A 21,582-nucleotide genomic window follows, 5' to 3' on the forward strand; every position below is an offset into this window, starting at 1 on the left:
AAACTCATGCAGCTTCCTCTTCATGCTTTGCATGTAACATTCTCAACACACTTTTGACATGTACACATACACACTTATAGTATCTCACAAAAGTGAGTACACCCCTCACATTTCTGCAAATATTTTATTATATCTTTTCATGGGACGACACTATAGAAATGAAACTTGGATATAACAAAGTAGTCAGTGTACAGCTTGTATAGCAGTATAGATTTACTGTCCTCTGAACAAAGCGGTTCTGGAAAACCGCTGTATGACCTTGGCCACCGTGCTATAGCTCAGTTTTAGGGTGTTAGCAATCTTCTTATAGCCTAGGCCATCTTTATGGAAAGCGACCATTCTGTTTCTCACATCCTCAGAGAGTTCTTTGCCATGAGATGCCATGTTGAATATCCAGTGGCCAGTATGAGCGAATTGTACCCAAAACACCACATTTAACAGCCCTGCTCCCCATTTACACCTGGAACCTTGTAACTCTAACAAGTCACATGATACTAGGGAGGGACAACGACATAATTGGGCACCATTTGGACATGTTTACTGTGAGGTGTACTCACTTCTGTTGCCAGCTATTTAGACATTAATGGCTGTGTGTTGAGTTATTTTCAGAGGACAGTAAATCTATACTGCTATACAAGCTGTACACTGACTGCTTTAAGTTATATCCAAGTTTCATTTCTATAGTGTCGTCCCATGAAAAGATACAATGAAATATTTGCAGAAACGTGAGGGGTGTACTCACTTTTATGAGATATTGTATATCACAGCCAGCCTCAGCAGGGTGGAAAGGAATAAATGCAGCACAGTGTCACATGTCTGGATGGGTTGGACAGCTGTATGGAGTAGTTTATTAACAGAAAAATAACAAAAATTCTAAATTGTGATTAAAAAAAGATGCTGATCAAAGTGACCAGGAATGCATGGGCAAAAACAAAGTTTGGGGCAAGCCTTACCTTAGGAGAGTCGGCTGCTGAGAGGTTAGGAAAGGGAGCTAATGGGTAACATGGGATGAGAAGTTCAGTCAAGATATGCCAGATACGTAGGGAAACTCTGCTTATAAAGTTTGAGCAAGGAGTGAATAAGGAAGCTCAGAGGACTTTATGGGGAATAAAGCTCCAGATTAGCTCTCACACTCACACATAAGCAGCACAGAGACTGAAAATGCAAGACTTGTGTTCATTTGAATGGGAAATGTGGTTCAAATTAGCAGAAAATAATGTACAAAAACCAAAACTACTATTTCATAATCTTATTAATACATTCCAATAGGTCAAGGCAAAGATATCTTAGCTGTAAATAACCATTTTCTGGATATGGATATGAACATATGTAACATAGCACTACCATGTGCCAGAGTGTTTTTGTGAACTAGGTTACAGCACTGAAGAAATCCAATTGTTTACTGATGACCTGCTATTACACAGTAAAATGAATTCTCAATTCAAACCTTTTTGCGCTTTGATCTTTTTTGCCATTGTCTGTGTTGAGGCTTTTCCAGACGTTTCCAAAAGAGGTCTTGGTCATTTCATCTGAAATGTTGACTGTTGAGGGGTCATCTCTAAAACAGCATGGAAAAATGCAGTGCATATTAATTAGAGGACTGCTCCACCTTTTTTAAGAACAAGGAAACATACATCCAGAGCCAGTTTCAAGTCTCAAAACATCTAAAGATGTATTCCAGAAGACACTGTCTAGAGCTGGTGTGTAAAGTCTAGTCCAAGGAAACATAACATAAAAATAGTTTTAAGGCAGAAAGGCCATTGCCCAGACTTTGCCAGAAAGTGATCCTTTTGCTTACTTGTAATGTCCTTCAAGTGGCACCTGCACAATCCCCTCATCTTCCACCATCACACTCTGATTCTCCTAAGAAGGAACAGAGATGATCACTTTAGTTTCAACCTTGGATGTGAAGTCGGAACTGGTTAATTCTTTAGACAGCTTTTTGCTTATTTCTAGTCACAGTATCGGATATTTTGATTTTATTTAAAATGCCATGTTTGCAACAGGCCTATTGTAACAGTAAATTATGTGATGATTGATTGCATAATTATGTAAGCACCAAGCTGGATTTGGTGCACTCATACAGTATCATTCACAGCCCTCTTTGTCCTCAAGTAAAAATTTATTTAAGAGTTGATTTGGTGAAATCGTTAAAATGAACATGCTTAATATAAACAACACATTTGAGTAACTGATGCCAGCTTCATCATAGATGCCTCCTCCCAATCCCTACTTTCATGCCCACTTTAAACTGGGTCTGTGTAAACATTTTCTATTGTGACTGGAGAAGGCTGTAAGGGTGCAGCCAATCTTAGTGTGGATGGAAAAAGTGACACAGTACCTCTTGTTGTGCATCTTCTAGTTTCTTCTTCTTGCTCTCAGGCATGAGGTCATCCAGCCAGCTGAGCTCCCTCTTAGTGAAGATGAAGTCCAGGAGCTTACGGATGAACACCAGAGCTAACACCTACATAAACATCACAGTTGTGCATGCAGAATTACTATATAAACATCCGGTGCACTTCTCTACTATTCTTCTCTCTCAACACAAAAATAGTTGCTTGCTTTACCATCATGGGGAAAACAATGGCAGCTCTGGAGGTTTTGATGACCCAAAGAAGGACCAGGCAGCTGAGCTGAATGATGGTAAAAAGATGGACCTTCCTTAGAGGAACATGCCTCAGGTAGATGAAATCAGGCTGGTGTTTTGCTGGCATCCCATACAATCTGAGACGGTCAAAGAACTACACAAAACACAAAACATGTTACATCATGTCATAAAACTCTGACTACATTTAATTCTAGCTATTTTGTTGGCATATGTTCTGGGGTTATGAAGTTATGGTTGTTGATGTTTAAGGCTGTATTGAACACTAAAGCAAAGACGTGTTGTGTGCGTGTACTAGTAATACTTACTTGTATCCCCCTGAGAGAGGACGCTCCCATGTACAAGAAAACTCCATACAACACAGGCATTGGAATAAACTAGAGACAAAACAAATTCAGTGAACCACACTAAATTCCTTTTGTGGAAAAAAAGATGTCTGGCTCACATTATAGATCACTGACCTTTAGGACTGAGGTCATGAAGACAGAGCAGCCCATGAGGACAAAGATCATAAGACCAGTAAAGCGCTGCTCCCTGATGCCCAGGAACTTGGGCTGCTCTCCTGGGGCTGAGCACTCTGACTCCAGCTTTAGGCTGTTCACATGCGAGATGGACAAAACTGTGGCAGCTACAAACCAAGGCAGGCCCATCACTGAGCACAACCCCAGCATCACGCCCACCACAAACAGGTCCAGATGGTACCCACAGCCTTTCTATGGATATACAAATGCACAAAGGGTAAACACACTAAGGACGTATTAGGCAGTTAGGATCCTAGGAATGAGACTAACCTTTAATTTACCTTCAATTTGTGTTCCTTCCTGTTGATGATTACAGCAGTGATCTGCTGATCCATAAAGATGAGGATAGTGCAGAGGAGTGCTGGGATGAAGGTGATGATTATTGTCCACCACGGGTTTGGTCCCAGAGGGCTGATGAGCCAGCCACGATCGTCTCTGGTTGGCTGCAGAGTATAAGGCTGTCAGGTGCTTTTGGATTGAAGGAGCCAAGTTCACAGTTGGATAACTCTTGTTTCTAGTTATTGTATTTACATAACATTATATGGTCCACTTGGTCACCTTCTGCTTTGAATAAGTCATGTTTATATGCTTTGAATCCATATGGTCTTAGAAGAGGTTTTTGTCCTATGGCATACTTTAGTTCTAGTTGGAGGTTGAAAAGCTTAGCAAGCACATTCATAGCTGTGGCTTTTGGTCAAAACTGGTTTGATTAATCAGGTTCAAACACGGAATTGTAGCTGAATATTTAACAAGTTCATTTTTATTTGTGATTTTGCTTTATTTATTTATATAACTTTAACATTTAAAGTACATCTGAGCTGTCATTTTGGGTGGGTCAGTGACAAATGTGAATGGGCCCTGGTTCACTGAACCATGTTATGTAAAAACACAGTTACAGAAAACACAGCAGCCATGTTCAATTGATATGTCATATAAACTCACTTTAAACTCATTGGGGACCTGCAGTTTGGGAGAAGGAACTCCCAGAGCATAGTCGATTCCCACCATAGAGACAATGGTGATGAAGACCGCAAAATCACTGATGATTTGCCGTACCTGTGGAAGGACACAGCCTGACTCAGACAGACATGTGCAATTGAGGAAGCACAAACATCCTCAAACACCCACTGCATTTAGCAAAAAAATGCTCATAAACACTTGCCTTTGTGGGGAAGTAGCGGCTGGTCTTGAACTCCTTAAGGAAGGAGGACATGGCAACAGTGGAGAAGAAGAGGATGACAGACCAAAAGAGCACATCAGGGATGTAAGGGCCATGATGGCCACAAGCACTGCCCTTGAATTCTCCCCTGTGCTGCACACAGCCCTGCAAACCACAGCAGCAAAAAGGATCCACATCATACTGCTGTTAAAAACATCCTTTACTAATTTTAGCAAAAGTGCCTGTCTACAGGGACATGAAATCATGACAATAGTGTGCCAAAATAAAGGGGGAGGGAGAGGGATTTGTTGGATTAGTTCCTGTGTTGCTGCAATATGTGTGTGCAGCTAAAATATGAGGCAGCAGGAGTGAGAATGAACCAGAGTGAACCAGGAGAGGATTTACATTTTTAAGCTCTGAGTTTCTGCTCTGAGCCAGCAGCAAACACATGTCTGTAGCAGAGTAATGAGGGGGGATGCAGTGTAACACTTGCTGTTCTTCCATCCCACTCTCTATTTACACACACACTCTCTCTCTCTCTCTCTCTCTCTCTCTCCCTCTCTCACACTCTCTCTCTCTCTCTCTCTCTCTCTCTCTAATTCAGTGATTGCTAAATCTAGTGAAAGCTTTAGCACCTCTTCCTCTGGAAGGTGCCAGCAGCTGAGTATTCTCTCTCTGGACTGGACTTAACTGTAAGACTGATGATCAATTAGAGATACAGAAGCATACATACCTGAAATAATCTAGTCTAACTGTGATCTGCTCTCATATGACCACATACATAAACATGGATGTAAATGGATCAAAGCTTGTATTGCCACTTGGGTTCATCATTCAAGTTGATGATAGTTTTTGGACTGTACACATAGGAAATGGTCTTACTGCATAGGCCTATTAAAAAATTACGTGTGCAACAAAAAATGGTGTTTAGGACCACTTTTCAAGAGGATGACAGCACAACAATAAAGTACACATTGAAAGCAAACATCTACATAAAATAAGACAGACACATTTTCATTCATGTTTACCTAAGGTGTGATGCATACATTGATGTGCAAAATTGCAGAAAAGGATGTGGTGGACATTGAGGACTATCACCAGTCATTGCACATACATTCTTTTTAACTTGGGTTATTAATGACTTGTAAATAGAACATCAGAACTTTAGAATACAGAACTTTCAGTAGCCCATCATCATATATTCAATAATTTTGTCAACTTTTTTAGTTCAGTGCTCAGTGTGCACTCATAAGTATGTGTATATCAAGTATTTTACAATTCAAATGCAGCTCAATCAGACTTCAGTATTTAATTTTAGGCTTGTCGGTTGATGGTTAATCGCTGATTATTGACAGTTTAATATTGGTCAAAAGAAAGTTGCTGAAGTGACTTATACGGTCGTTTCAAACAATCGACCCTCTTTACAGTTTGGTCTTATTGGTCAGTCTGCCAACCCTTCAAATTTGTCTATTTTCAATATGCCCTGGACATTGCACTCAGCAGTGTACATCAAAAAGCATTAAGGCAGAATACATGTGAGTCATCAGTAAGCTGACCAAGCTTCCACCCACTACCATGTTTTTGCCATCTTCTCACCTTGACATCCAGGCCTAACCAGTCGACTTCAGAGCTGGTAATGTTCTTCTCCTGCCAGTAACGCAACGTGGCGTTACTGGGTTCTTTTGGCTCTGTGCACACACAGCTGAAGGGAAAACACACACCATCAGTTTAGATCACAGTAAAGAAAATCATACCACAGTCTTCTGAATACTGCGAAACCAGATGTGATAATGCCATTGATGAAGGTGACGGAGCAAAAATATGTCTTTTCTGTGTACTTACGAGTACTGTGTGAGCTTGTTTAGGTCACTGTGCATGTTGAAAGGGTATAGCTCCCCCAGATGCACCAATTTCTCCAAAGCCTCATAAATAAAGATGATGCAGATGAGTGCGGCAAAGGCTTCCTCTGTGAACCGTGTGATGTAACACACTAGTGAGCTAGCATCTGTGGCAACTAGCAGCAGACAGAAGAAAGCCGTCCACAGCCCAATACACACACGCAAGGAGAGGTAGGACAGACCATATTCCCTGAAGAAACACATAGAAACAAAGAAACACTTAGAAATATTCATCTCTGAATTCCAGTTCCACATGCTGGTGCATCCACAAAGAGACATTAGTTAAGAACAAGGTTAAACAATGACAAAACTCACTTGCAGAATTTGAAGAGGATCTTCTCAAAAACCAGGACAGGCCCGGTGCTGCCCAATATAGTGAGAGGCTGTCCAGCAAACAGAGAGTACGCTATCCCAGTCATAGAGGCACCGAACAAAGACTCTATTGCACTCTGAGAAAATCACAGAGAAAGAGGTGATGGGTGACATTACAGCAGAGTATACAGAAAGTGCATTACAGTTTGTGTCTGTTTATGTGTATATGTTTGTGTGCTTAGATTAAAGCATATAAATCATGTTCTCACTATGCGACCCTCTGTGGCTTCTCCTAAGAGGCCTCCGAAAGTGATGACTGGAGACATGCAGGCGCAGTACAAGAAGAGGAAGGATGCCAGACACTGCAGGCTGATGGCATCAGTGTAGTCAGACAGGTAGTGTGGAGCCTTGCGCTTTATATCCAAAAAAAAGCCTCCAAAAAACCTGGCAACCACACCAAAACATCAGTACTTCAACTCTCAGCAAGATGATTTTGTTTTATTGTTTCACTTTTAAAGTTAAAATTGAAGCCTAAAATAATAAAAAAAAGGGAGACAATGATTGCCAAGTGCTACTTATGACGAATTTCAGTTTGGGCTAACATTACTAAATATCTAAAAACGACTTGAAGAATCAAAGACTGAAGGCAATGCTGCAATGAAGAAAGGAGGGTCAAGAACTCTCAATGACGAAGCAGAAGAATCACAGATAAGCCTGACTTTGTATTAATAAAGAAGAACTAGATGAATATCACAGCTTCACGTTGTGAGGAACTGCTTTACAACCTTACACAAGACATTAGTCCAGTTATTCTGGCCAAAGATGCTTACTACAACAAAGTGGCAACTTAACTATAATTATGAGCTGACTGGGTGTTTTTAAACTCGGAAATGGAGTTTCACAAACCTCCTAACAGAACAAAAAAATCAATAATGTCCTGCATAACATGCTTGTGACTGCGCTCAGTTATTCAGGCATTTATGTGTTCAGATAATTTCTTAGTAACTGTTTGTGGTTACTGTATTTCTGTTTTATGATGTGCATAGTTTCATGCTTTGAATAATCCAGTCCATTTGTGGTGGTGATGGTCCTAGAAGAACATTTTGTTTTCTTTGACAGGCTTTTGTCTCAAGGTCGAAAAGCTTAGGAAATGTTTCATTGTTCTAATGTAATTTCGATTGGTCAATATCAAAAACAATATCAAATTTGTTGTTTTTGCTTATTTATAATGTCCAATCATACCATAACCACTGCATCTGACATCACATCTGTTAACTACTCATGCATAAGAAGGTGTTTACCAAAAGAAGGTTTAGTGTTTAACAGCCTTGTTAACACATACATTAGTTTTAAGGTGTAACATTACTGGGAAATAAAACCTGCCAAATCCATTGCTATTCTAGAATCTGTAAAATAATGCAAGTTTAACCTGGAAAACTGACAATTTTATAAGAACCATTTACTACTTGTCAAGGACTGAACTGATGAGGGCTTTTCATTGTAAACAGGTCAACTGAAAGAAAAAAGATTTATAGAAATGTCTGCATATGTTCCGATGACTACAAATTCAGGTGTGCGTGAGATCCACTGTGTAAAGGGGCTGTCTACGCTCAGTAAGACCGACTAGATTTAGTGCAGCAGAGAAGAGAAAACAAAAGAGATGAAGAAGGAAAATAAGAAAAACCGAGAAATCTCTCAGGCAGGGCCTCACTTTCCCATACTCAAATATACACACTCACTTTCCTGTGCGCTGTAATTCAGGTCCTCCATGGCCTCCATGTGCCTCTGCCTCTCCTAGATCAGTCACTCCATTAGGCAATGGAGGAATTTTCCTCTTCTCCTAAAAAATTATATCATACAGCAATTTCATTAACCTCAATCACCATTTCAACACTCAAACTAATACAGCCTTATAATTCATCACTCTACTACCTGCTAACCACATCTGTCTATATCAGGAGAGACTTGCATGGATAACAACAGTTAACTTAAAGGGCCTATATAATGGAAAACCAACTTTTTGCTTGAAAAGTGCTGTACCTGAGAGGGCACATTCTTAGGTGGTTCTATTCTGATGGTGGGGTCCCATTCTCCTGGTGGGAGCACTGTCACTTGATCCAAAAACTCATCAATGCCAGCAACCAGGTCACTGCGGTCTTTTGCCTTATATGCCACATCATGGAACACCTAAGAAGAACAGATAAGCAGACATACCATTAGAAAAAATAAACAGATGGAGATATAGATGAGGCAAACCTGGGTTCCTCAGGGGACAGAGTGTGGGATGGTGCTGACCTCGTCTGTCATGAGCGTAGCAATGGAGCGCCCAATCTCATGATACTGTGGCCCTTTCCCCAGAGGCCCTAGCAGTATAAACAGAAACCTGGAGAAAACAGATATTATACTGTAAAATAACTGAAAAATGCTTGTTTCTCATACATCATGTATCTCCCAAGTACTTTTATTCAAATTTTATTCAGTTCAATTTTATAAGTTTTCCTGAAGAAAATTGAAATTAAGGAAGCTGTTAAAAAATGTGTAGGAAGGTGTGAGATAGATATTTCTCATGCCTAGACTTTGTCCCCTGCAATTCTCTGCAGCTAATTCCCCTTTCTTTACTCTTTCAAGAGCTTTGTTTGAATTGGTGTACAGATCCACCTGCCTCTTACCTTGTCGTGATGGGAACCTCAGCCAGGCCATTGAGGAGCACAGCAGGGGAGAGACGCACAAAGGCAACCACTGGCTTCTCTAGGAACTCCAGTTCACCAACAAGGATGTTTGAGGCCTCTGCCCCTGGAGGGATCTTCTTCATGAAATGAAGATCTATCTGCACATTTCAAACAATGTGGAGTTATATCACTATGAATGTCAATGTTACTGTTCAGAAAAAACACATGTATGACATTTTTGAACATAAAAATGGCCAAACATATGACACATGCTTACTACTGTTTTTAGTCCATTTTTTTGTACATTGCATTTGTGGGTGCAGCAACAAAGTATTCTCAAGTCCATGTGGTGATTTCCATCACAGTAGCATGTCGGTTTTTAATGCAGTGCTTTCTGAGGGGTCAAAGATCATAGGCATTTAGTTGTGGTTTTTCTGGCTTTTTCTGGATTTTGAATCTTTTGATAAAAATATTATGCACTATGTTGGGTGAAATCCTTCATGGCCTGTTAAGGAATGCTGCCTTTAAACAGCTGGATTATTTGCTGATGCATTTTTGTCATAGTGATGAGCCTCGACCCTTTCTCATGAAGGAAAGCCTTTCCTGGATATTCCATTTATACCCAAGAATGATCACATCACCTCTTAAATGTTTTCTGAACATTTAACAGAGTTCTTAGTTCTAAATTGCTGATGTCCCAAGTTTTTTGGAACACTGCAGACATCAGTTTTAGAATGAGTGTATATTTACAAAATTCATTAAGTTGAAAAGATAAAACCGTGTACAGTCTATTTAGGCATAGTAGTAGACCAAATAAGGTCAAAATGGATTTCTGAAACACAGTTTTCTGTTTTTATTTACATTTAACCTAATGTGCCAACTATTTTGGAATTGGGTTTGTATTTTCTTCATACATTCAAGAGAGAATAATCCTGAAAATGTATGTTCCTGCAACATACAGTGTATCCAAATACAAGTACAAAGAATTGTTAAGTATGGCAACAGTGCATGTGAAGTGCAGCTTAATTATGACTTTTTTACCTCTTGTCATTACAGAAGAACATACAAAAGTGGGTTTAGTTGGGCATGATGATTGGCTGGTGAAATGACTCCTCGATGCCAGGAAAGCACACAAATGACAGCACAGATCAACTGAATTCTGTATAAATTCACCAAATCATTAAAACTCACTGTGTGGTTTATGGAATCTTTGGAAATGTCTATATGTTTCTCGAAATTTACAGTCTACTTAAAACTATGAGCTTGACAAAATTTTTATTTATTTGATTTTATCCATCCATCCATCCATTATCTTCCGCTTCTCCGGGGTTCGGGTCGCGGGGGCAGCATCCTAAGCAATGAAGCCCAGACCTCCCTTTCCCCAGCCACTTCCACCAGCTCTCCAAGGGGGATTCCGAGGCGCTCCCAGGCCAGCTGGGCGATATAGTCGCGCCAGCGTGTCCTGGGTCTTCCCCGGGGTCTCCTCCCAGGTGGACTCGCCTGTGACACCTCCCTAGGGAGGCGTCCAGGAGGCATCCTAACCAGATGCCCGAACCACCTCAGCTGGCTCCTCTCGACGTGAAGAAGCAGCGGCTCTACTCCGAGTCCCTCCTGGATGACTGAACTTCTCACCCTATCTCTAAGGGAGAGTCCAGACACCCTGCGGAGGAAACTCATTTCGGCCGCTTGTATTCGCGATCTTATTCTTTCGGTCATTACCCAAAGCTCATGACCATAGGTGAGGGTGGGAACGTAGATCGACCGGTAAATCGAGAGCCTTGCCTTATGGCTCAGCTCTTTCTTTACCACAACAGACCGGTAAAGAGCCCGCATCACTGCTGACCCAGCACCAATCCGCCTGTCAATCTCCCGCTCCCTTGTACCATCACTCATATACTTGAACTCCTCCACTTGAGGCAAGAGCCTATCTCCGACCCAGAGAGGGCTCTCCACCCTTTTCCGCCTGAGAACCATGGTCTCGGATTTAGAGGTACTGATTCTCATCCCAGCCGCTTCACACTCGGCTGCAAACCGATCCAGCGAAAGCTGAAGTTCGCGGCCTGATGTCCCCAATAGGACCACATCATCTGCAAACAGCAGCGATGTGACCCTGAGGTCACCAAACCGGACACCCTCCATCCCTTGATTGCGCCTAGAAATTCTATCCATAAAAATTATGAATAGAATCGGTGACAAAGGGCAGCCCTGACGAAGTCCAACTCTCACTGGGAACGAGTCTGACTTACTGCCGGCTATGCGAAACAAACTCCAGCTTTGTTTGTACAGCCTGAATGGCTCGTAGCAAAGAGCCATGTACCCCGTACTCCCGAAGCACCTCCCACAGAATACCCCGGGGAACACAGTCGAATGCCTTCTCCAGATCCACAAAGCACATGTGGACTGGTTGGGCAAACTCCCATGAACCCTCCAGAATCCTGGAGAGGGTGAAGAGTTGGTCCAGTGTTCCACGACCAGGGCGGAACCCGCACTGTTCCTCCTGGATCCGAGGTTCGACTATAAGCCGGACTCTCTTCTCCAGTACCCCTGCATAGACCTTGCCAGGGAGGCTGAGGAGTGTGATTCCCCTGTAGTTGGAACACACCCTCCGGTCCCCTTTTTTAAAAAGAGGCACCACCACCCCAGTCTGCCAATCCAGTGGCACCGCCCCCAATGTCCACGCAATGTTGAAAAGGCGTGTCAGCCAAGACAGCCCCACAACATCCAGAGCCTTGAGGAACTCAGGGCGGATCTCATCCACCCCTGGAGCCTTGCCACCAAGGAGCTTCTTAACTACCTTAGCGACTTCGGCCTCAGTAATGGACAAGCCTATTCCCATGTCCCCAGACTCAGCCTCCTCACTGGAGAACGTGTCGGTGGGATTGAGAAGGTCCTCAAAGTATTCCTTCCACCGCCCAATGACGTCTTCAGTCGAAGTCAGCAGCACACCATCTCCACTATATACAGTGCTAGTGGCACACTGCTTTCCCCTTCTGAGTCGCCTGACGGTTTGCCAGAATCTTTTCGGAGCCGACTTAAAGTCACTTTCCAAGGCCTCACCAAACTCCTCCCATACACGGGTTTTTGCCTTGGCGACAACTGAAGCCGCAGATCGCTTGGCCTGTCGATACCTGCCAGCTGCCTCTGGTGTCCCACAGGCCAACCATGCCCGGTAGGACTCCTTCTTCAGCTTGACGGCATCTCTCACCTGGGGTGTCCACCACCGGGTTCGAGGATTACCGCCCCGACAGGCACCAACTACCTTACGGCCACAGCTACAGTCAGCCGCTTCAGCAATGGAGGAACGGAACATGGCCCATTCTGAGTCAATGTCCCCCACCTCCCCCGATATCTGGTCAAAGTTCTGACGGAGGTGTGAGTTGAAGATCAATCTGACAGGGTCTTCTGCTAGACGTTCCCAGCAAACCCTCACTATACGTTTGGGCTTGCCTGTTCTGACCGGCATCTTCCCCCACCACCTGATCCAACTCACCACCAGGTGGTGATCAGTTGACAGCTCAGCTCCTCTCTTTACCCGAGTGTCCAAAACACATGGCCGCAAGTCCGATGACACGACTACAAATTCAATCATTGAACTGCGGCCTAGGGTGTCCTGGTGCCATGTGCACTTATGGACATCCTTGTGTTCAAACATGGTGTTCGTGATGGACAAACTGTCCAAAAACTGAACACCACTCGGGTTCAGATCAGAGAGGCCATTCCTCCGAATCACACCCCTCCAGGTCTCACTGTCATTGCCCACGTGAGCGTTGAAGTCCCCCAGTAGGACAATAGAGTCTCCAGGAGGAGCACTTTCAAGCACCCTTCCCAAGGACTCTAAGAAGGCTGGGTACTCTGAACTGCTGTTCGGTGCATAAGCACAGACAACAGTCAGGACCCATTCCCCAACCCGAAGGCGTAGGGAAGCTACCCTCTCGTCCACCGGAGAAAACCCCAACATACAGGCACCGAGTCGAGGGGCTATGAGAAAGCCCACACCTGCCCGCCGCCTCTCACCATGGGCAACTCCAGAAAAGAATAAAGTCCAGCCCCTCTCAAGGAGATTGGACCCAGAGCCCAAGCTGTGTGTTGAGGTGAGCCCGACTATATCTAGACGGTATCTCTCAACCTCGCGCACCAACTCAGGCTCCTTCCCCGCCAGTGAGGTAACGTTCCAAGTTCCAAAAGCCAGTTTCAGCAACCGAGGATCAGAACGCCAAGGCCCACGCCTTCGGACACTGCCCGATCCACAATGCACCGAACCCCTACTACTGCCCCTCCCATTGGTGGTGGGTCGATGGGAGGGGGGACTCATGTAACTCCTTCGGGCTGGGCCCGGCCGGGCACCATGAGTGAATGCCCGGCCACCAGACACTCGCTGGCGAGCCCCTCCCCCAGGCCTGGCTCCAGGGTGGGGCCCCGGTAACCCTGTTTGATTTTATTTATTTCTTATTTAGTATTTGGTCTCTTTTTGCTTTAGTAAATTTAACTACTAGTATTAGAAGTAGAATGTTTTCCTACTGGATTTGCTTACAGTTATTTTCATGTTATTTTTAGGGTTGTAAAGCACTTTGAGCTTGAATTTCCTTTTGTAAAATGCTATATAAATAAAATAATAACAATAGGCTGATAATAATAACTGTTAGTTTTGTTTCTGCTGATAATTATTGTTTTCATATCTATAATAATAGTACTGATTATGCCATATTTTTTGCTTGCATAGTATGTCATACAGCACCTGAAACCACATAAACAAGAGTATTTGACAACTCAATCTGGTTTAAGGCAAGTGTGTGATGATTTAGGTATGCGGTTTACAAAATGGCAATTGATAATTCCATTCCATTACTTGTAGTTACACTGCAGAAAGTGTCTTGGCTGGTCAGTTTTTCTGAGGTAAAGAGAAATTTGTGGATTTTTTTTTTTTGCAAAACATTGCCTTCACAGCTTTTTTACTGACATGTGGTACAGCTGTCAAAACAGGAGTTACATTTAGCTCCCCACCAGTTTTTGACCAAAGTTCCACAGTTTTAAGTGTATATCAGAATTGGTTTTACCTTACTAAAGTCCACTGCACTGTTCTCTCGACTGCCATCACTTCGAGCCTCTGTGCAGGAGGGCTGTGACTGAGGAGACACCATTTGACCTGTGAAAAGCAGAGTACATTCCTCTAAGGCTTACAAGACCAGGTCTTAATGCTACATTCTAAATCACATAAAATCCCTGGTACCCATGTTTATCCCTAAGACAATAGAGCCTGGATAAATAATGTGATGAAAGCAGGCTACCTAGAAGTTAAACAATAATTGTAATGCTTTAGGATGAGGCTATTCATGTTAGCATTGCAATGAATGAGGACTTTCCTGAGGTAGTAACATGAATGGTATCAGTATTGAACAATGTTAGAGTTAGCAGCATTATAACTTATAATAATATAAGTTAGCAGCAATTATAATATAAAAGCAGAATATAATTATGCTGAAGGAACTACACAGATGTGGTTCAGGCTGAACAAACTACAACTCCTGACACTAAATGACTCTGTTTCACTACAATTCTATCAACACTAAACATTCTGGTTTCGGCACCAGATCCTGGACAGCACCTTTTAGGATTCAAAGCTATGTAGACTCTGAAATTCTAGCAGTCTAAAGGCCATTACACACTGAACACAATGTGAATAAACAACACAAAAATGCTAAATATTCATGAATCCTTTTTTCTGCTTTTCTGCACCAAAACTAAAAAAGATGCACTGCAAAAAAAAGAAAAGACAAAATGTCTTCTTCAAGTTCATGTGGTCAGCAAAATTACAAAAAATTAAACAGTGGAGGCGAAAAGTAATTGTCACCGGTTTAAAATTGTAGTTGGTATGCAAGATTTCATCCCTGGTCATCCTTTAGTGCACAGTTTCTATTTATTTACTGGATTAACATATTCAAAAATGTTATTTCATGTTTTACTTTTTCCAATATATTTAATTAAAAAAATAAACAGTAGCTGTGCATCATTAAACTGTCCAGAAGTGTGTTGACAGGTGCGTTGAGCACCTAAGCTTCTGCAAACAACTGTACAAGTGTCACAAATAATTTATGATATCTGAAAAAAAAAAAAAATGTTTTTGATAAATTGCACAAATAAATTGTTTTCAGTGTGTAACAGCTTTAACACTGTGTTTTAGTTAAATGTTAGTCTCCATCAGAGTTGCCTGATAGTAGCTTTTCCACTGGGTCCAGGAAGGGGATGGGATGGTAGCCCTTGCCATAGGAGGGGCTGAGCCTCCTGCTGAGAGGGAATCGGGGCCTGCTGGGGCAGAAGAGAGAAGGCTCGGGGGGCGTTGAGGCTCTGCTTGGATGAGAGCATTTAGAGGGAGAGGAAACACACTTAGGGTAGCAGAGGGGCCATGTTTTGCATGAGGATGACTGTGTGTTTCTCATACAGCCTGCCTTCAAAGAGGACCAGAATGAGGCCTTTGAACTGGGATGGTGGTGTGTGGGGGTCACAACTGAATAGGAAACATGCACACAATCACACGACAAACACAAGCCAACAAGGAGAATGTGAACATAGACACAGAAACAGCAAGATCATGAATTTATAAAGTAAATAAAAATACAAACACACTCAAAAAAGTGATGCTCTGAATTTACTTAAACCAAACACATACATCATTTCCACATAGAAAAAATCAACACAATTACTTCTGAAAGTAAGTAAACAGAAATACAGAATTGTGTTGATGCTTATTTATCTGAAAAGGATGTATATATTTGAAAGAGTTGTGCTGTCCTTCGGACTTCCGTGAGTGCATGACAATTGCAAGCGTGTTGACAGAGTATTCAAAGAGTACTCAGTCAAAACTTGGTAAATGACGTCTTCTGAGAATGTGATTTTCTATTATTGTCATCATATATTCATCAGTATAATGTTGATTTTGAATTTAAGACCTAAATATCAAGCCAGACCTTCTTTTTGAAACTGTGCATGTGACGTTAATACATAACGACATATGATGTGGTCCGCAATACTCCCGCAAAATCTGACCCAACACCTCTGACTGTTAAATGATTATGTCAGCTCATAGACACTACACTATACCTTGTTTTTTTTTTCTCCCGACTCAGCAATGCTACTCCTTTCAATTTTAACAGAAAACATACAGTGCAGCTTTAAGTAAATTCAAAACATCATTTTTTATGTGAACTCCAGCATGCCACATGAAGATGGATACCGAATGAATAGAACATTAATTTAAAAAAAAAAAAGGAACTATAGCCAAGTTTGAGTGTTGAATGGTATTACCATTCTTATCCATTGAGTGAGGTTCAGACTGCTTCTTTCCGATGTCGGCAAAAGACCGCACAATGGGAATGCGATTTGCTAGTTTTTTCTGGTTCTGATGGTGGTGCTGTTTAAGAAGAGCATTACGGATCTTCCTGCGCACCTCCTCCCCCACAGCAACCGACGTCTCGTGCTGGTCTAGAACCATGTCTGTATATTCAGAAAACATATATGTTTTTATTACTCTAGCTTGTATGTAAGTCTGTTGTAATGCAGTTTAAGTGCTAATATACAAGACCTGCAATCTCCTCTAGTGAGTTAGCTCTCATGTCCAGCATGACGATGCCATTTAGGATACAGCTACGCAGTTCAAATAGGCTGTGCAGAGAGAGTGTGGCTACATAGGGCTTACTCCACCTCTCCCCTCCATCCTCTACATCCTCCTCAAACTTCAGCCATCTGCAGACACAAAATACACAGTGAGTAAGAGACAGAGAGGAAAAAGAAAGTGATATATTGATCATCAGATAGACAGAGGGACAGAGAGAGAGAGAGAGAGAGAGAGAGAGAGAGAGAGAGACAAAGCATGCAGTATTTAGGTCATGTACCTAACACAATGAAATGGGAGCACTGTACATTTCAGCACCATCATCCGGACAAAAACTTTCCCCTTATTCTTCATTTGTCATGTCATTTCAGTACTACGCCATTTCAACTGATACAATGTGAAGCATACTTATTATGTGAAATCAGCCTCTGCTCATAACCTGCATAATCTACATGCATGTCCACTTAATGACCAAACTCCCTTAAACCCATGGCCACAACTTGCAGATGCAGATGCAGGTCTTTCTGTAGAAAAGCCTTTATTGGCATTCACTTCATTAGGTGCATCTGGTAGAGCAGGGGTCTGTATACTCTAATCCAGGAGGTCTACATTCAGATGGGTTAACCCAGGATAAACAGAAGCTGGCACATCGCACCAGTCAATCTTTCAGACCGGGTCAATGACAACAGTGTTTACTTTCCATAGAATAATAGAGAGCAGATAGGAAGCACTGTCTCACTTTTAAAGTCATATACTACTTTTAAGCCACTTTTAATCATATAACTATATATTAGGGAATGCTTGTACAATTACTAGAGAAGGAAATGACTGTAAGCATTTTGTTTTGTTTATCACTATATAGGTAGTGCTACATATCACAAACATTAATATTGCAAAAATATATCAACTGTACAACAAAGGCAACACATAAAAATTAAGAGACCCTTATTAGTCCCACAATGGGGAAATTTCAACTCTGCATTTAACCCATCCGTGAAGTGAAACACCACATACACACTAGTGAGCACACACACACTAGGGGGCAGTGAGCACACTTGCCCGGAGCGGTGGGCAGCCCAATCTGCAGCGCCCGGGGGTTAGGTGTCTTGCTCAAGGACACCTCAGTCATGTGATGTGGGGATCAAACCGGTGACCTTCCGGTCATGAGGCTGGATCCCTAACCTCCAGCCCACGACTGCCCCCAAACATTTCATAAAGATACCAGCAAAACAAGGGTAAACCTTTAAGTGTGTCTGCCTGTGTTTGTATATATATGGTATCTCCCTGCAGAGCAAAATGTGATGTAGCTGTGAAATGCTTATAAAATGTATTCAAATTTCAGCACCAGACTGAACAGCCAGTATCATTTTTTGTAATTTTAGAACAGCGGCATAAACCTGGGTTTAATTGTACATATGTTCCTAAGCAGCATTTCATGAATTGTGCTTTTGAATTGTATTGAGGCCTCTATGCTAGCCTGTATGAAGAAACCACAATGCTATATTGCTGCATTTAGGTCATCCTCAGAAGTTCCAACAGAGATCATAAACACAACACGATTTGTGTTCAAGTGGTTTTAGCTATAAACAAGAGATTAAATTTTTTTTTGTTGTTTAATTTTACTCTTTTACTGTTTTCCTGTCATTAATTTATTAAATTGATTTAGTGTTATTCAAACAAAATGAGCACACCTATGAGATGAGCAATGTTTTTATCCCCCTAGAACCATTCAGTTCTGGCGATTCATGTTTATGTGCTCATGTTCATGCTCATGTGAGAAATACATACTAGTTTATAATACAACTATCAGCAGCTTCTACTGCTTTTTAATACTCGAAAAACAAGGGCTCATGGAAAAATCCTTGCTGAGTTTCCAACTATAGATCATGATATTTGCACTCATCTCCCAGGCACAATATTTCCAACATGACTTGAGGACAGCACATATTTGAAATCCTTAGCATGACTCCAACTCCAATAACAAAACTTTAGATTATTTCTGGACCATGCTCTGTTTCCATTTTCAGTTTCTCATCATATAATGTCCACATAAAGTAAAAGGACAGGTGATGTTTTTAAATTATGTTAAAAAAAACCCTAACCTTATGGGAAGCAATTAATGTGTGTGTGTGGTCTGTGTAGGTATTTGTGTTTTGTGTACCTAGCAGTCTCTTTCCACTCAGCATCTTCTCCCTCCCTCAAACAGATCTCATCCAGCTCAGTAAAGAGTGCGTGAGGAATGTGCTCCTCATCCTCATCTTCCATCCCCAACAGAAACTGCACCCTCTGAGACGGAGTGTCTGCTGTTGGAGAAAAAGTGAGAGTGAGAGAAAGAAAGAGAGAGAGAGAGTATCGAGCACATGTGAGAGTGGAGAAAGGTTTGCGGTATTCAGCTATACTGAAGGAAGTAATAAACTTTATTTTTACAGAACACACAAACACTCATACTATATGAGGGAGATTCCCTGCCATCCTCAGTTCCTGAATCTCTCTCTCGTGACCTCTTCCTGTGACGGTGTCCATGGTGACGGTGTCGTCTGTGTGATCTCCGACCTAGAGGAACATGCACTCCGATGTATAGAGTGCGGTGGCCTACAAGACCAAAATACAGTCATCAAGAAACTTTGGATTTTTATCAAAAATGACATGACAAGTTTTGTGCTAGTACATATTACCAACTAAACCAAGAAATATGATGGACATCTATTCTTGTCAATAAAAATAAATTAATTAATCACTGTCAGCTTCCGTTTCAATCCTATTCAGCTTCTCTCTTTGAGCCCTGTAGCACTCATGCCTGACTCTAACACTATTGAGTCTGTCTGAAAGATGCAGGTTGACAAGGTGTGTCTGTGGGGAGAGTGTATGGATGTAATCCGTACTGACGATGGCCTCAGGCACTCACACTGAGAACCAGTGGCCATACATAGTGGCTCTAATGCTACTGTGGTGTGGGCGTTTTTGTGGACGCATGAAAAAAACAATCCTCCATCTTTGATCGGCACTCACTTTAATGTAGGAAGTACTAGACCTAGGTTAGAATCAAGGTTGAAGCCACATGTACTAGCTGGAAGTTGTGGTGTTGCACCTGCATTGTAAGGCAAATGCTTTTCTTAGCGTATTGTGGATTTGATCAGTACTTAAAGAATACAGACCAACTGTCATTGCAACATAATTAGCCCAATTAGTGAAGTTTAATTGCAGCACACCAAACCACTTTTTCCATTCTGATACCGATGCCATATCCTGTAGAGGTATCGAGTACCAATACTCAAGCTAGCGCTATCTAATCTTACTACTCAATTAGCCCCTATAAATGTTTTTCATTTTATTAATGATATTGATATTTATACAATACCACTTTTTAAATATTTTATTGGTAAATGTGGTGTTCTGTAAAACATACTAAAACTGAATGAATGGCATTTACCTACATAAAAAACTATTTTTGTAAGCTAACAGCAGCTTATCATTCAGGAATGCCCCTATCCTTTTGTGAAGAACCATATTTAACAACTGAGGTCAGCTGAAAATTTTATTGTGCAAAATAGTGAAAAACAGAATGCCAAGATATAGATAAACCTGTGGTACACATATGCAAGCAGCAGCTTTTTTAGGTCAGCAAAAAATGGTGCTAAATGTTGTTTCAGGTCAAAACGTCTGAAGTTAAATGTCTCGTATGCCCCATACACCGATCAGACATAACATTATGACCACCTCCTTGTTTTTACACTCATTGCCCATTTTATCAGCTCCACTTACTATATAGGTGCACTTTATAGTTCTACAATTACAGACTGTAGTCCATCTGTTTCTTTGCCCACTTTTATCCCATTCTTCAGTTTTCAGGACCCCCATGGACCCTCACAGAGCAGGTACAATTTGGGTGGTGGATCATTCCCAGCACTGCAGTAACACTGATGTGGTGCTGGGGTATTAGTGTGTGTTGTGCTGGTTTGAGTGGATCAGACACAGCAGTGCTGCTGGAGTGTTTAAACACTGTGTCCACTCAATGTCCACTCTATTAGACACTCCTACCTTGCCAGTTCACCTTGTAGATGTAAAGTCAGAGACTATAGCTCATCTGCTGCTGCACACCTGTGCTGGTCATCCTCTAGTCTTTCTTCAGTGGTCACAGGACGCTGCCCACAGGACACTGTTGGCTGGGTATTTTTGGTTGGTGGATTATTCTCAGTCCAGCAGTGACACTGAGGTGTTTAAAAACTCCAGCAGCACTGCTGTGTCTGGTCCACTCAGACCAGCACAACACACACTAACACATCACCACCACATCAGTATTACTGCAGTGCTGAGAATGATCCACCACCCAAATAGTACCTACTCTGTGGTGGTCCATGGGGGTGCTTACACTTGTACTTAACAGTTAAACGGTTCAATGTGCAGGAATTAATAGTAAATATTAGTCATTTATAGGATTGGTGGCAGTTGCTAAGCTGCAGATTCTTGGTTTTGTGGTAGGACCAGGCCCTAGAGCACAGCTTTGTCTGTATGTGATGCTACAGGAGACAAACGCTCAATGCTAAAGCTTAATCCTAAGGTAAAGGCTATCAGTACACCAAGAGAACAGCTATTCCTTATGCATGGACTGGTGACCTGTCCAGGGTGTATCCTGCCTTCCACCCGATGACCGCTGGGATAGGCTCCAGAACCCCCCGCGACCCTGAGGGAGAAGTAGCTTAGAAAATGGATGGATGGATGGATGATCACACAGCAGGAGATGAGGAAGTAGTAAGAGATGATTGACTAAGCTAATATAAGCATGTCTTGCAGTGCGTTATCTGTGACTATGTG

At 42.0% G+C, this 21,582-nt stretch overlaps 1 protein-coding gene across 4 annotated transcripts in view; it reads right to left on the bottom strand.

Moving 5' to 3' along the window:
* Positions 1–21,582, bottom strand: part of slc4a10a (solute carrier family 4 member 10a) — a 51,315-nt gene that overhangs the window by 2,269 nt on the left and 27,464 nt on the right. For 2 of the 4 annotated variants that reach the window (XM_017685244.2, XM_017685246.2), the window contains 22 exons: positions 19,219–19,362; positions 18,932–19,073; positions 16,741–16,901; positions 16,464–16,652; positions 14,219–14,307; positions 9,165–9,322; positions 8,791–8,878; positions 8,536–8,682; positions 8,235–8,335; positions 6,765–6,939; positions 6,499–6,632; positions 6,128–6,373; positions 5,882–5,987; positions 4,289–4,450; positions 4,069–4,182; positions 3,408–3,569; positions 3,067–3,318; positions 2,914–2,982; positions 2,568–2,741; positions 2,342–2,464; positions 1,799–1,863; positions 1,448–1,558 (listed from right to left, as the gene is read on the bottom strand). In XM_017685244.2, the coding sequence (XP_017540733.2) occupies positions 1,448–1,558; positions 1,799–1,863; positions 2,342–2,464; positions 2,568–2,741; positions 2,914–2,982; positions 3,067–3,318; positions 3,408–3,569; positions 4,069–4,182; positions 4,289–4,450; positions 5,882–5,987; positions 6,128–6,373; positions 6,499–6,632; positions 6,765–6,939; positions 8,235–8,335; positions 8,536–8,682; positions 8,791–8,878; positions 9,165–9,322; positions 14,219–14,307; positions 16,464–16,652; positions 16,741–16,901; positions 18,932–19,073; positions 19,219–19,362 (3,112 nt within the window). Of the gene's footprint in view, positions 1–953; positions 992–1,447; positions 1,559–1,798; positions 1,864–2,341; positions 2,465–2,567; positions 2,742–2,913; positions 2,983–3,066; positions 3,319–3,407; positions 3,570–4,068; positions 4,183–4,288; positions 4,451–5,881; positions 5,988–6,127; positions 6,374–6,498; positions 6,633–6,764; positions 6,940–8,234; positions 8,336–8,535; positions 8,683–8,790; positions 8,879–9,164; positions 9,323–14,218; positions 14,308–16,463; positions 16,653–16,740; positions 16,902–18,931; positions 19,074–19,218; positions 19,363–21,582 lie in introns of all 4 variants that reach the window. The other 2 variants (XM_017685247.2, XM_017685245.2) reach the window with 2 other exon arrangements.

This window comes from Pygocentrus nattereri, chromosome 15 (assembly GCF_015220715.1).
Source record: "Pygocentrus nattereri isolate fPygNat1 chromosome 15, fPygNat1.pri, whole genome shotgun sequence".
NCBI classification, from domain to species: domain Eukaryota; kingdom Metazoa; phylum Chordata; class Actinopteri; order Characiformes; family Serrasalmidae; genus Pygocentrus; species Pygocentrus nattereri.